The following is a 12,688-nucleotide window of genomic DNA, read 5'->3' as shown; positions in this document are numbered from 1 at the left end:
TTCTCTCTTGCCTTCTCTGCTCTATTTTTCCCTCATATCACCTCATGATTTAAAATTTATTTATTATGTTTGTTGTTTTGTCTTAGTTATTAGAATGAAAACTCTGCAAGGGCAAGGATTTTGGTAATTTTTGTTCATTGGTCTGGCACAAATGTAAATGGTAGCCAGATGAGAATAGAGTTACAGAATCTAAGAGGGGAGGGAATTTAAGATGGAGGAGTAGTGATCAATTGTATCAAATGTAGAGGAATAATCTAAAAGTATTTATGGGAGTTTTGCATGGATTTTTAAATTAGGAAGTTATTTGTTACCTTGTAAGAGAAGTTTTAATGGAGGAGTAAGAGAGAAAAAGATTACCCAGGGTTGAAGAAGTGGTGATAGCATTTGTACGCTATTCCTTTTTTAGTTTTGTGAATAATATGGGAGGAAAGTTCATATTTACTTGGATAATTTATGGTTACTTTTTTTTAGGGGGTTAATAGATGGATGATTAGGTAGCTGGAGTTTTCTGTTTTACTTACTCTTATATTTATTAAGTCAGTATTTTGTCCCCAAAACTATACAGTGTTTTGAGTGTCATCCAAGGGAAGTATAGGCCATAACTGAACTGAAAGTTACTAAGCTTTCATATTGTGCACATAAATGTATCATGAAGGCCATTCCCTTTAGCTACTTAGCACTAGAAAAAAGTAAATTATGACTCTTGTTCCCAGCTGTTTTTGGTGCATACCTATTTATGTGTACAGTGTAACACTTAAGAGTAGAAACATTTTTCATTTAAGTGGTTCATAAAGCCTGCAGAGGTGCCTGTGTTTTAGAATTTTTTTTTGGCAGGGCTTGAAAAGGCCCACCTTCCTCTCAAAGATTTGATGTATCCTTTGGGGGACATACTTCCAATTGGAAATTGCTATTCCATATTACTTTCCCCAGTCCATCATTCCTGGATTTAAGTTTCAGGTGTTGCTTTTTATGGTACACGAATTTTTGTGAACGTTTTGAGGAAAAAGAAGGTGATTGTGTGTATTGCAGTGCTTGCAAACTGATGAAAGACCTATATTTTTTCTTTCAAATTTCCAGTCCATCATGGATGGATCTTCTGAAAAATACAGTAAGAAATAAAGTACTAGAAAAATGGAATGAAAGAAAGCATGCAAAATGCAAGCCAATTTTTTATTAGATTCAAAAGATATAACATTATACTGTTGAATTATTGTCAAGTTTCTAAATTTGCTTGCCCTCAGTTTCTGTACGTATTTTCTCATGGATTAGTAACAAAAATTTGTGGATTGGTGATGGTTCTTGGACTGGACTTTCTTGGATCACACTTTGAGTAGCACTGATACAGTGTGTGATGCTATATAGTCTTAATCATCCCCTTAATTTACATTGTTTTTAAAATGAATGAAAGGTTTAAATGAGGTATGGATAACAGACTTTTTATTTTATTATTTATTTTTAAAGTTTATTTTTGTTAGTACTTTCTGCACCTAACATGGTTCTTGAACTTATGACCTTGAGATCAAGAGATACATGTTCTTCTGACTGAGCCAGCCAGGTGCACCTGGATTATAGTTTTTTTTTTTTTTTTTAAGAAAAGATAATTTATACTATGTTAAAGCTCTCCTACCTCCTAAGTTCTTATGTATAACTGGTAACATTTTGCTTTTTGATTATAGTTGATGTTTTTTACTGGTGCTTTAATGGGAGTGACTTACTGGTAATAGTAAGATTTTCTGTAATTCCAGTTACATATTTTCCTTGAAACTATAAAAACATATATTTTGAACATGAAAGGAAAAGTTATACCACTTATCACCACAAGATGTCACTTATGTAAAAATAAAGTTGGTATCCTAGTACTCAAAGCTGGAAAGCTACAGGTCAGTAGGTAAATGAAAAAGCAGGCAAATTAAAAAAAAAAAAAAAAAATTGAAACAAGTATTGGTTTTCAGCAGTCAGTGAAAGTATTGCCAATTCAGCATTATTTGAATCAACTCTCTTAATGTTTAACAAAAAGAATTTCTTAATTTCTAAGATTGATGCAGTAAGTGATACATGTTTTTAGGCCATATTTGAATCCAGATAAGGAAGGAGGTAGACCTAAAATGACTCAATACAAGTGTACATATTTTGAGGGTAAATGAGGTATGTGGTTTTGGTTTTTGTTTTTGTTTTTTTTTGAGGTGTTTGTTTTAACTCTCCCAAACCTATTGGTGACAAGCAATTGTTTTGGTGACAAGCAAAGAGGAATTTGAGAAGAAATAAATAATTTATATCAGAAATTTCAATAGTTTTCATGACATATCTGCATGAGGTTGAATATTACTTCAAGTTGAAACAGTGCCTGGGATATTTCTAGTATCTTCTCTGAACCTCAAACTTAGTATCTGCCTGTGTTAACACAAAAGATATTTATATTTGTTGTTGAAGGCTATGTTAAACATGATCAGCAAAACCTTTGGCTTTAATACTGGGATCTTGTTTTCTTACTTTTAATTTGAGAGAGTGTGTCAGTACCTAAAAGTGGTTGGGAAGGGGACTCTGGCATCTCAAGCTTATAAGGAATAAACCAAGTTTCCATTAGGTCATGAATAAAATTACTCCTAGGGTTGGAGAGGTTGGGTTGTCCTAAAAATTAGTACTTTGTTATTCTTCATTGCTCACTTCTCTAACACTGGTGGAGAAGAATGGTGGAAAGTTCTTGGGGAAAGTATAAGGGGGTCAGACACGAGAAAATGAATTTTCTTTTTTCTTTTGATATGTGTATATGTGATCACATTTTCTATTTATTACCTATCTAATTACTTCAGTTCTTTTGCTTTCTTACCCCAATAAGATCTTTAAGGTTTTTTAGGAAGGGTTTAGATTTTTAATTTATGAAAGCATATATGGTCATTAAGTAAAAGAGAAAAATAATAAAAAGTAGAAGGAAAATAACAAAAAGTAGGGAAAAAAACCCCTCATGTGTGGTTCCATTTTTTAAAAAATATATTCTATGTCTACTTATCTGATTGAAGCAAACTTACTTTTTTTTTTTTTTTTTTAAGATTTTATTTGTCAGAGAGAGCACAAGCAGGGGGAGCTGCAGGCAGAGGGAGAAACAGGCTCCCTGCTGAGCAAGGAGCCCAATGTGGGACTTGATCAGGTAAGCATCTGAGCTGGAGGCAGATGCTTAACCGACTGAGCCACCCAGGCATCCCGGTTCCATTATTTTTAATATTCCCTTCTCAGTTACCTTTGCACTGTAGAAGAGTGAGAAGTTTTAAGAAGGGATTCTAAATGTAATCCAGTGAACATTTATAGTATTTTAATATTTGGTAGTTGTATATCCTCAGATACAGTTTTCATATATTGCTTTCTCTACTACTTGTATATTTTGTAGCTGTATGTTTAGAGAAAAGTCAGTGTTTTAATTATTTAACAACTTTTGTGTCCCACTAGTGGTCACCATTGTATTTAATTTTATGAGCTGCATAGAAAGGAAGAGTAATTTTTTTTCATAGTAAATTTCATTGCCTCTACTCTTTTTGGAAAAAAAAAGTACTTAGCTTTTATTTATTTGTTTGTTTGTTTATTTATATTTTTATGTAATGACCGTTTATAACATTTACCTTCTGTATTAGTTTGCTATGGCTGCCATAACAGAAAGACAGACTCTGTGGCTTAAAAGAAATTTATTTTCCCCCAATTTCTGGAGGCTAGAAGTCCAAGATCAAGGTGGGCAGTTCTGATTTCTTCTGAGGCCCCTTTCCCTGCTTTGTATATGGCCACCTTCTTGCTGTGGCCTCACCTGGTCATCCCTTCGTCTTTGTGTGTCTGTGTCTTAATCTGCTCCTACAAAGATATCACTCATGTTGGATTAAGGTCCACCCATATTGACCTCATTTTGGCTTAATTACCTCTTTAAAGGCTCTGTCTCCTAATAGCCACATTCTTGGGGCTAGGACTTCATAGGAATTTTGGAAGGTATACAACTTAGCCTGTAATAACACCTGATTGATCATTCATTCTTGGTAAGTGCTTACTGTGCCTACATTAAGCCTGAATTTGTAAAGTGTGCAAAAACTAAAGTTAGTAGTTTTATGTCAGGGCTTTCTCTGTGTAGTTAGAGAAGCTTTTCTGGTCTACTCTTAGGCCTAAGCTGAGATGCAAGGGTTTCTCATACTTCTTGGTGATTGAACTGTTTCATGAAGTAGCCATGTGGTGTAAATTTTTTCTTTTTTCTGCAGTTTGTTGTGAAAAGTATGAAAGGTTGCTAATTATAAACTAATAACTCTTGTAAGTAGTTAATTACAATTTGTAATAATACAGTCTTAGTTTCCTGTTAGTTTCTTTAGGAGGATTTTGCTTTGATGTGCTAAAACACAATATTTAGTGATTTAAATTCTTGAGTAAGCATGAATGAAGCTTAAATGTAATATCCTGATTTCTAAGTATGTAAAGTGGTGGCTTATCTGATCCCTCATAATGTTTTTCTCAGAAATAGATGTATGTCTTTTTGTCTTCTTTTGGAAAACTCAGCATCTTATTCACACATATGAATAAAACATTATGAATGTTTTAAATATCAGCTTTATAGTGGTATAATTTGCATATAATAAATTATCCACCTAAAGATTGTAATTAGATGTTTTGATAGATGTATGTATCAGTGAAATCACCACCACAGTTAAGAAGATACAGAACATTTCCATCATCTTATGGAATAAAATTTTCTTATGTTCCTTTGCTCTTCATTTCTCCCTCTACCCATTGGCCCCAGTGTACCACTGATCTGCTTCAGTCTCGATTAGTTTGCCTTTTCTATAAGTTTAAGTGAATTAAATCATGCTGTTTGTGTCTGACTTCTTTTTTTTTTTTTAAGATTTTATTTATTTATTTGACAGAGAGAGAGATAGCGAGAGAGGGAACACAAGCAGGGGGATTGGGAGAGGGAGAAGCAGGCTTCCGGCTGAGCAGGGAGCCCGATGTGGGGCTCGATCCCAGGACCCTGGGATCACAACCTGAGCCGAAGGCAGATGCTTAATGACTGAGCCACCCAGGCACCCCGTGTCTGACTTTTTTCACTCAGAATGATGATTTTGAGAATCCATCCACTGTGTTGCATTTATCAGTAATTAATTTGTTCTCATTGCTGGGTGGTATTCCAGTGTTTGGCTAAATCACATTTTACCAATGGATATTTATATTTTTTACAGTTTTTTTACTCTTATGAATAAAGCTGCTATGAATGTTCATGTAAGTTGTTATGTGGAAATATGTTTTTATTTCTCTGGGGAGTGGAATTGACTGGGTCACATGGTGAGCTTATGTTTAAATTTGTTAAGACTCACCCAGTTTTCCAAAGTGTTTTTTTTTTTTTTTTTATATTCCCATCAACAATATGTGAGAGTTCTCGTTTCTCCAGAGCCTTGGCAACATTTGTTATTGTCAGTCTCCTTAATTTCAGCAATTCTAATGGATGTGTAATGATATCTCATTTAATATGCATTTACTTGATAATTAATAATCTTAAGTGGTTTTTAATATGCTTACTGGCATTCCTGATATTTTGTGAAATGTCTTCATGTATTTTGACCATTTTTTGTTTTGTTTTGTTTAAGATTTTAAATAATCTTTCCAACCAAGGTGGGGCTTGAACTTACAACTCCTAGATCAAGAGCCACATGCTCCACCCACTGAGCCAGCCAGGCACCCCTTGACCATTATTTTTTTTTTTAACCATTCATTTTTGATTGGCTTCTTTGTTTTCTTATAAATGAGTCATAATTGTTATATAACTGGTTTTTTAGATTAAACTTTAGACTTTGGAGTAATTGTAGATTCATATGCTGTTTTAAGAAATAATACAAAGATATGCTATTATGCTATGTACCCTTTACCCAGTTTTCTTCAATGATAAACTGTAGTATAATATCACAGCAGGATGTTGACATTGATACAATCTACCAATCTTATCCAGATTCACCGGTTTTACTTGTACTTACTTGTGTGTGTGTCCTCTGTTCTGTTTTGTGTCGTGTATAGGCATCACAACAGTAAAGATACATAACTGTTCCATCTCGTGTTGCCCTTTTATGTCCACCTTTCCCTTTCTTGATCTTAAGGTGCAGCAGCCACTGATCTTTCTCCATATATATAGTTTTGTTATTTCACGAATGTTATGTAAATGAAATAATACAGTATATAACCCTTTATTTTACTTTTTTTTTTTTTAAAGATTGTATTTATTTATTTTACAGAGAGACAGCGAGAGAGGGAACACAAGCAGGGGGAGTGGGAGAGGGAGAAGCAGACTCCCCGCTGAGCAGGGAGCCCGATGTGGGGCTCGATCCCAGGACCCTGGGATCATGACCTGAGCCAAAGGCAGACACTTAACGACTGAGCCACCCAGGCGCCCTAGTACATAGCCTTTTAGAATTAACTTTTCTCACTCAGCATATTTCTGTGGAGATTAATCAGAGTTGTCAATAGTTTATCATCCCTGCTGAGTAGTATTCCATACTGTGGATATACCACAGTTTGTTGAACCATTCGTCCATTGATGGACATCTGGGTTGTTTCCGTTTTGGCTAATAGGAATAAAAGCTGCTATGAATACCTGTACGCAGGTTTTTGTGTATCAGTTTCCATTTCCCAGAGATAAATACCCAAGAGTGAAATTACTTGGTTGTATGGAAATTATAGGTTTAGTTCTATAAAATTGCCAAACTGCCAGAGTGGCTGTAACCTTTTAAATTCCCACTAGCAGTATATGAGTGATCCAGTTCCTCTCTGTCCTCAGTATCGTGAGGTGTTGTTACTATTTTAAAATTTAACTTTCTTTCTTTCAAGAGAGAGCACGTGAGAGTGGGTGGAGGGGCAGAAGGAGAGGGAGAGAGAATCTTAAGCAGGCTGCACGCCCAGTGCAGAGCACAGCATGGGGCTCGATCTCATGATCCTGAGATCATGACCTGAGCCGAAATCAAGAGTTGGTGCTTAACCAGCTGAGCCAAAATCAAGAGTTGGTGCCTAACCAGCTGAGCCACTCTAAAATTATTTTTTTATTTTAGATGAGAGCCATTCTGATATATGTGTAGTTATATCTTGCTGTGGTTTTAATTTGTATTTCCTTAATAGCTAATGAAATTGATTATCTTTTCATATGCTTTTTGCCATTTGTGTATCTCCTTCAGTGAATTGTTTGTTGATGTCTATTTTGGTTTGCTAGGGCTGCCATAAAGAATGCCACAGAATGGGTGGCTTGATTAACAGAAATTTATTTGTCACTGTTCTAGAGGCTAGAAGTCTACCATCAGACTGAAGGCAGGTTTGGTTTCTCCTTGGCTTACAGGTGGCTGCCATCTTTCTGCATCCTCATGCTGTCCTGTCCTGTAGAATCCAAAAGTCTGACAGATTTCCTTCATTTTGTTCCTTCTCTCCCTTTTACTCCAAGATGGCAGTGTCTCTGTTGTATAATCCCATCTTTCTGGCTTCTGCTGTGACATCTGATTATATTCCTGAGTTGGCACCCATGATCTCTTGGTGAAATACTTTTCTAGCCACAGTTTTGAAAAAGGTCTGATGATGAGTTCTTGTATTTTGCAATATGGATAGGCTGAAAATTTTCCAAATCTTCAAGTTCTAGTTCTTTTTTGCTTAACAGTCCTTCAACTTATATTTCTTTCTCACTTTTATCATAAGAAACAAGGAGAAACCAGGCTGTGCCTTTAATACTTTGCTTAGAAATCTTGTCAGCTATATATCCAAGTTCATCACTTTTAACTTCCACTTTCCGTACAACACTAGGAGACAAGTTCTTGCCACTTTTTTTTTAACAAGGATTGCCTTTCCTCCAGTTTCTAATAACATGCTCTTCATTTCCATCAGAGATCTCATCATAATCGCCTTTAACATCCATATTCCTCCTACCCCTCTTTTCAAGGCAGTTTAGTTTTTTTTTTTTTTTTTTTTCTTTTTTAAATATGCACCTCCAAACTGTTCCAGCCTCTATCCATTACTTACTTCCAAAGCCACTTTCACATTTTTAGGTGTTATAGCAGCATTCTATTTCTGGGTACCAAAATCTATTGGTTTGTTATGGCTGCCATAACAAAATACCACAGACTGTGTGGTTTAAACAACAGAGATTTATTTCTCACAGTTTCTCACAGTTCTTCCAGGAGACTGGAATTCCCAGTTTGGTTACTCTTGAGGCCTCACTGCTTGGCTTGCATTTGATTGTCTCCTTGCTGTGTCCTCACATGGCCTTTTCTTTGTGCGTGTGCACCAATGATGTCTGTCTCTCTTCTTAGGACACCAGTTTTACTGGATTAGAGCTCTACCCTTATGATCTTATTTAACCTTACTGATCTCTTTAAAGGCCCTAGTAAAGTCACGTTGGGGGTTGAGGAAACACAGTTCAATCCATAGCAATGTTTTTGTCCCTTTTCTAATTGAATTTTTTTGTTAACTGTTGAATTTTGAAGTTTGAAATATATTCTGGGTATTAGTCCTTTATCATATATATGCAGTACGGTTACAGATATTTTCTGCCAGTCTCTCTCTATTTTTTTTTCCTCTAAATGGGGAGGAAGAGTTTTAAATTTTGATGAGATCCAGTTTATCAGCATTCCCTTTTATGGACTGTACTTTAGTTGTCAAGTCTGAGAACTCTTTGCCTAGCTGTATAACTGTTTTAAAAATATGTCCTTCCATGTTGAAGGAAAAATGATTAGAGATTGCAAATTACACATTTTCTTTTGCTGGGGGAATTTGTGAATATGCTGGGAGAAGGTTCACCTAGAATAGGGGCAGATCAGTTGTGAGCAAAATAATTTGTTGGGAGCGGGCACCTGGGTGCCTCAGTCGGTTAAGCGTCTGCCTTCGCCTCTGCCCAGCATTTGGCTCCTTGCTCAGTGGGGAGTCTGCTTCTCTCTCTCTCCCTGTTCCTGCTGCTCCCCCTACTTGTGCTCTCTCTCTCTGTCAAATAAATAAATAAAATCTTAAAAAAAAATTTGTTGGGGGATGGTTCTTACGTTTTTCTTTTTTTCAGTTCTTCTCTGTAAGGCATTGATAGTTTTTGTCCTGCACTCTCTTTTAAGGATGCTTATATAACAATTAACTTTGGAAAATAGCAAATGTCTATTTTATCTTACATGGTAGCATCGTCATCTGCTTGGTCAATCCAAATTGGAAACACCGGGTATCCTTACTGAGTGCCCCAATCTCATTCTTCACAGTCACTGCATCCCACTGATTTCAACTTTTAGGTAGCTCTTGTGTCTTTCCTACGTTTGCATCCTTATTACTAACTGCTCTGGTTCATCACCTTATCTTCTCATTTAAGTGTTAAAATTGCCTTTACATAATTGTTTGATTAGGGAGTATCACTGGGGGTTTCCCTTCATGTTTGTTTTTTTTTGGGGGGGGGTGGGCGGAGGAGAGGTAGGGATTAAAAAGAGATGGTGTGAGTGACAGTCTTTCTTTAATGAGTGTTCTTTCTTGAGAAAAGAAAATTCTTACTTTCTGGCTTATGAAAATATTTTAGTGGTGATTCAAAGATTTTTCTTTTTTTTTTTTTTCATGATTATGCAGAGGAGATTTTGAGATGAGAGAATCTTTATTCCTATGTTCACATAGATATTTTGCCCAGAAGTGAGGTACAATTTTATAGTTTTGTATGATTGATGGGCTTCACTACAACGTAGCACTTCAATATTTGTAGAGTAGATGAAAAATATATATTTAATTACATGTAAGAATGCAGTTTTCTAATATTGTTCATCATTATTTCTAATTTTTAAGAAATATTTTAATAGCTATATAATGTAAAAAATCGAAATATGGAATTTTTTTCTTTTTTTTATATAGGAATGAAGATCTAAAGCAAATGTTGGAGAGCAACAAAGATTCTGCTAAGTTGGATGCTATGAAACGGATTGTTGGGGTAGGTAAAATAGATCATTTCAATTTTGGAAAAGGGACATGTAGTGATTATATTAAATATGTGTTAAATAATATATTAAGTACCAAATCAAACATCTCATTTTCCCTTTATATTAATATTTCCTGTCTAAAATGTTTTGGAAGAAGTTTGGAGTGTCACAGTTCAGATACTTGAGTTTTGTTTTTGTTTTTGTTTTCAGAACTTGAGTTTTAATTCCGTCTTTTCTGTGTTCTAATTTCCCTATCTCTAATATCAAGATATTTCTCCTCTGAGATAGAAAGAACTAATCATTTTGAAGACAAAATAGGATTATATACAACAATATTTTGACTTCTTACATGGAGGGATTGTAGATTAGCTGAAGGATTTTCTTGTGTCATTTAATGGCCTAAAAATTGTGAGCATTCTTCTGTGTTTCAAATTCCCTTGCTACCAATACCAATGCTTTATTCAATTTAGTATCATAGAAGTTCTTTTTTATTTTATTTTATTTTATTTATTTGAGAGAGAGAGCGCACAAGCAGGGGTGGGGGCAGAGGGAGAGGGAGAAGCAGACTCCCCGCTGAGCAGGGAGCCCAACATGGGGCTTGATCCCAGGACCCCGAGATCAGGGCCCAAGCCGAAGGCAGACGCTTAACCGATTGAGCCACTCAGATGCCCCGTATCATAGAAGTGCTAATGAATATTAGTAAATGCAAGAACATTCACCAGTTTTCAGTTGTAATGTAAAATTCAAACAATTGACTGAAAGTTATTAGAGTCATTTGTCAGAGAGCTAAAAATATAATGCAATTCCTAATTATATATGAAATTTTTAATAAAATATTTTCGCAGTTTGTATTGTATGCACTCGAGGTTTTTTTTTTTTTGCATTCTTTTTTTTTTTTTTATTACATTCACAGTGAAAACACTGTTTAACTCAGTGACTGTCTAATGCTAAAGAGTTTTGATTTTTTTCTCAGTGGAATTAAATTCACAAAACCTGTCTTTCTCATTGCTACTGTGCTGTTCATCACCACCATTGCTGATTTTATCTGTCACCTATTTTTATATAATGTCAAAATGTAATATATTTGTATAATTGCACAAATAAACTCTTATGATAAGGTGACAACACAACTGAAACAATACTGTTTTCCAGCAGGAAATGCCACCATATGAGAGTTTGAAATATCCTTTCTTTTCTTGGTATATTAAATTCAAATCCCATTTATGAAAGATGATTATAGGTATCAGTATGTTCATTTAAGGGTGACTTGTTATGAAAATCAGATTTATAAAAGTTAAGGACTAACTGTATCTGTAGAACACCTGCAGGTTATTTGATTCTTACATTCCGGTTTATGTCATTTGGTAATGCAGGGGACATGTTCAAGATTCTTTATAAATTTTTCAGTTGTTAATGTTAAGCTGTATAAATAATTACATTTATGGACAGGTAGTTCTTGCTTTGCATGGCTTTGATAACACACAGATTTCAGTTAACACAGTTTAGTTAAATAACACCAATCCCACAACAACATGGTTCAAATTTCAGTTACCAGGGCATGTTAACATAGTAATTGCGTAATGTACAAACTTCACCAGTAACTCTTGAATTCACAGCTCACTATATAGATAACAAATACACATCATGATCATTGACCAGTCATGTCACTTCTTTCAAAGTCTTCTATTGATTTGTCACTGTGTACATTTCTTGGTGTATGTACAGACAGCAAAACATGTAGTTGTGTTCCCTCCTTGCTTCCCAGTGAGAAACCCACTTGACATTTTACAAAAATCGATAATGAAAGAGAGATTTGGTCAACAAAGATGAAAATGCAGCAAAGAAATAAAAAGTGATAACATTTGGGACACCTGGGTGGCACAGTCAGTTCAGCATCTACCTTCAACTCAGGTAATGATCCCAGGGTCCTGGGATCAAGTCCCTCATGGGGCTCCTTGCTCAGAGGAGAGCCTGCTTCTCCCTCTGCCTGCTGGTCCCCCTGCTTGTGCTCTCTCTCTGACAAATAAATAAAATCTTTAAAAAAAAGTGGTAACATTGGAAATGAAAATCAGGTACAATGTAAATGGAGTTATAAAGAAATAGCCAACTGTGGGAATGGTGACATGGCCATTTTTTGAGAGACTCTAATTATGTAGCTGGAAGAATGTAGTAAAGGTGAGCTTTTCAACATAAATAAGGGAAATGGTTGTGATAAAAAGGATGAAGATATGCCCTCAGGATCTATCCATTTTGTCACAAATGGCAGGATTCCTTCTTTCTCATGGCTGAATAGTATTCCATTATATCTATATATCTGTATCACCTTTATCCATTTATCTGTGGACAGATTCTTGGGTTGTTTCCGTATCTTGGCTACTGTGAATAATGCTGCAATGAACATGGGAACATAGATATCTCTTTGAGATAGTGATTTTATTTCCTTTGGATATATACTGAGAAATGGGATTGTTGAATCATATGATAGTTCTATTTTTAATTTTTTTGAGCAGTCTCCATACTGTTTTCCATGGTGGCTGTACCAATTTACATTGCCACCAACAGTAGAAAGAATTCTCTTTTCTCTACATCCTTGCCATCACTTGTTATCTCTTGTCTTCTTGGTGATAGTTATTCTAAGAGGCTTGAAGTAATACTTCATTATAAATGTACACAATGTTATATGTCAATTATATCTCAATAAGTCTGAAAAAAGTTATTCTTCATTATACAGTGATGTAAATATATATGTAAATTTTCAAATAATATTGAGG

General features: G+C 35.2%; 1 protein-coding gene across 1 annotated transcript in view; it reads left to right on the top strand.

Annotated features, from left to right (window-relative positions):
* The window catches only part of AP3B1 (adaptor related protein complex 3 subunit beta 1), a 260,264-nt gene that overhangs the window by 25,465 nt on the left and 222,111 nt on the right, over positions 1-12,688 (top strand). Inside the window, exon 2 of the mRNA XM_044916930.1 lies at positions 9,853-9,928. Coding sequence (XP_044772865.1) covers positions 9,853-9,928 — 76 coding nt within the window. The remainder of the gene's footprint in view (positions 1-9,852; positions 9,929-12,688) is intronic.

Source organism: Neomonachus schauinslandi, chromosome 7 (genome assembly GCF_002201575.2).
Source record: "Neomonachus schauinslandi chromosome 7, ASM220157v2, whole genome shotgun sequence".
Taxonomy (NCBI): domain Eukaryota; kingdom Metazoa; phylum Chordata; class Mammalia; order Carnivora; family Phocidae; genus Neomonachus; species Neomonachus schauinslandi.
The sequence above is the reverse complement of the archived record's forward strand: the minus strand, read 5'-3'. Positions and strand labels throughout refer to the sequence as shown.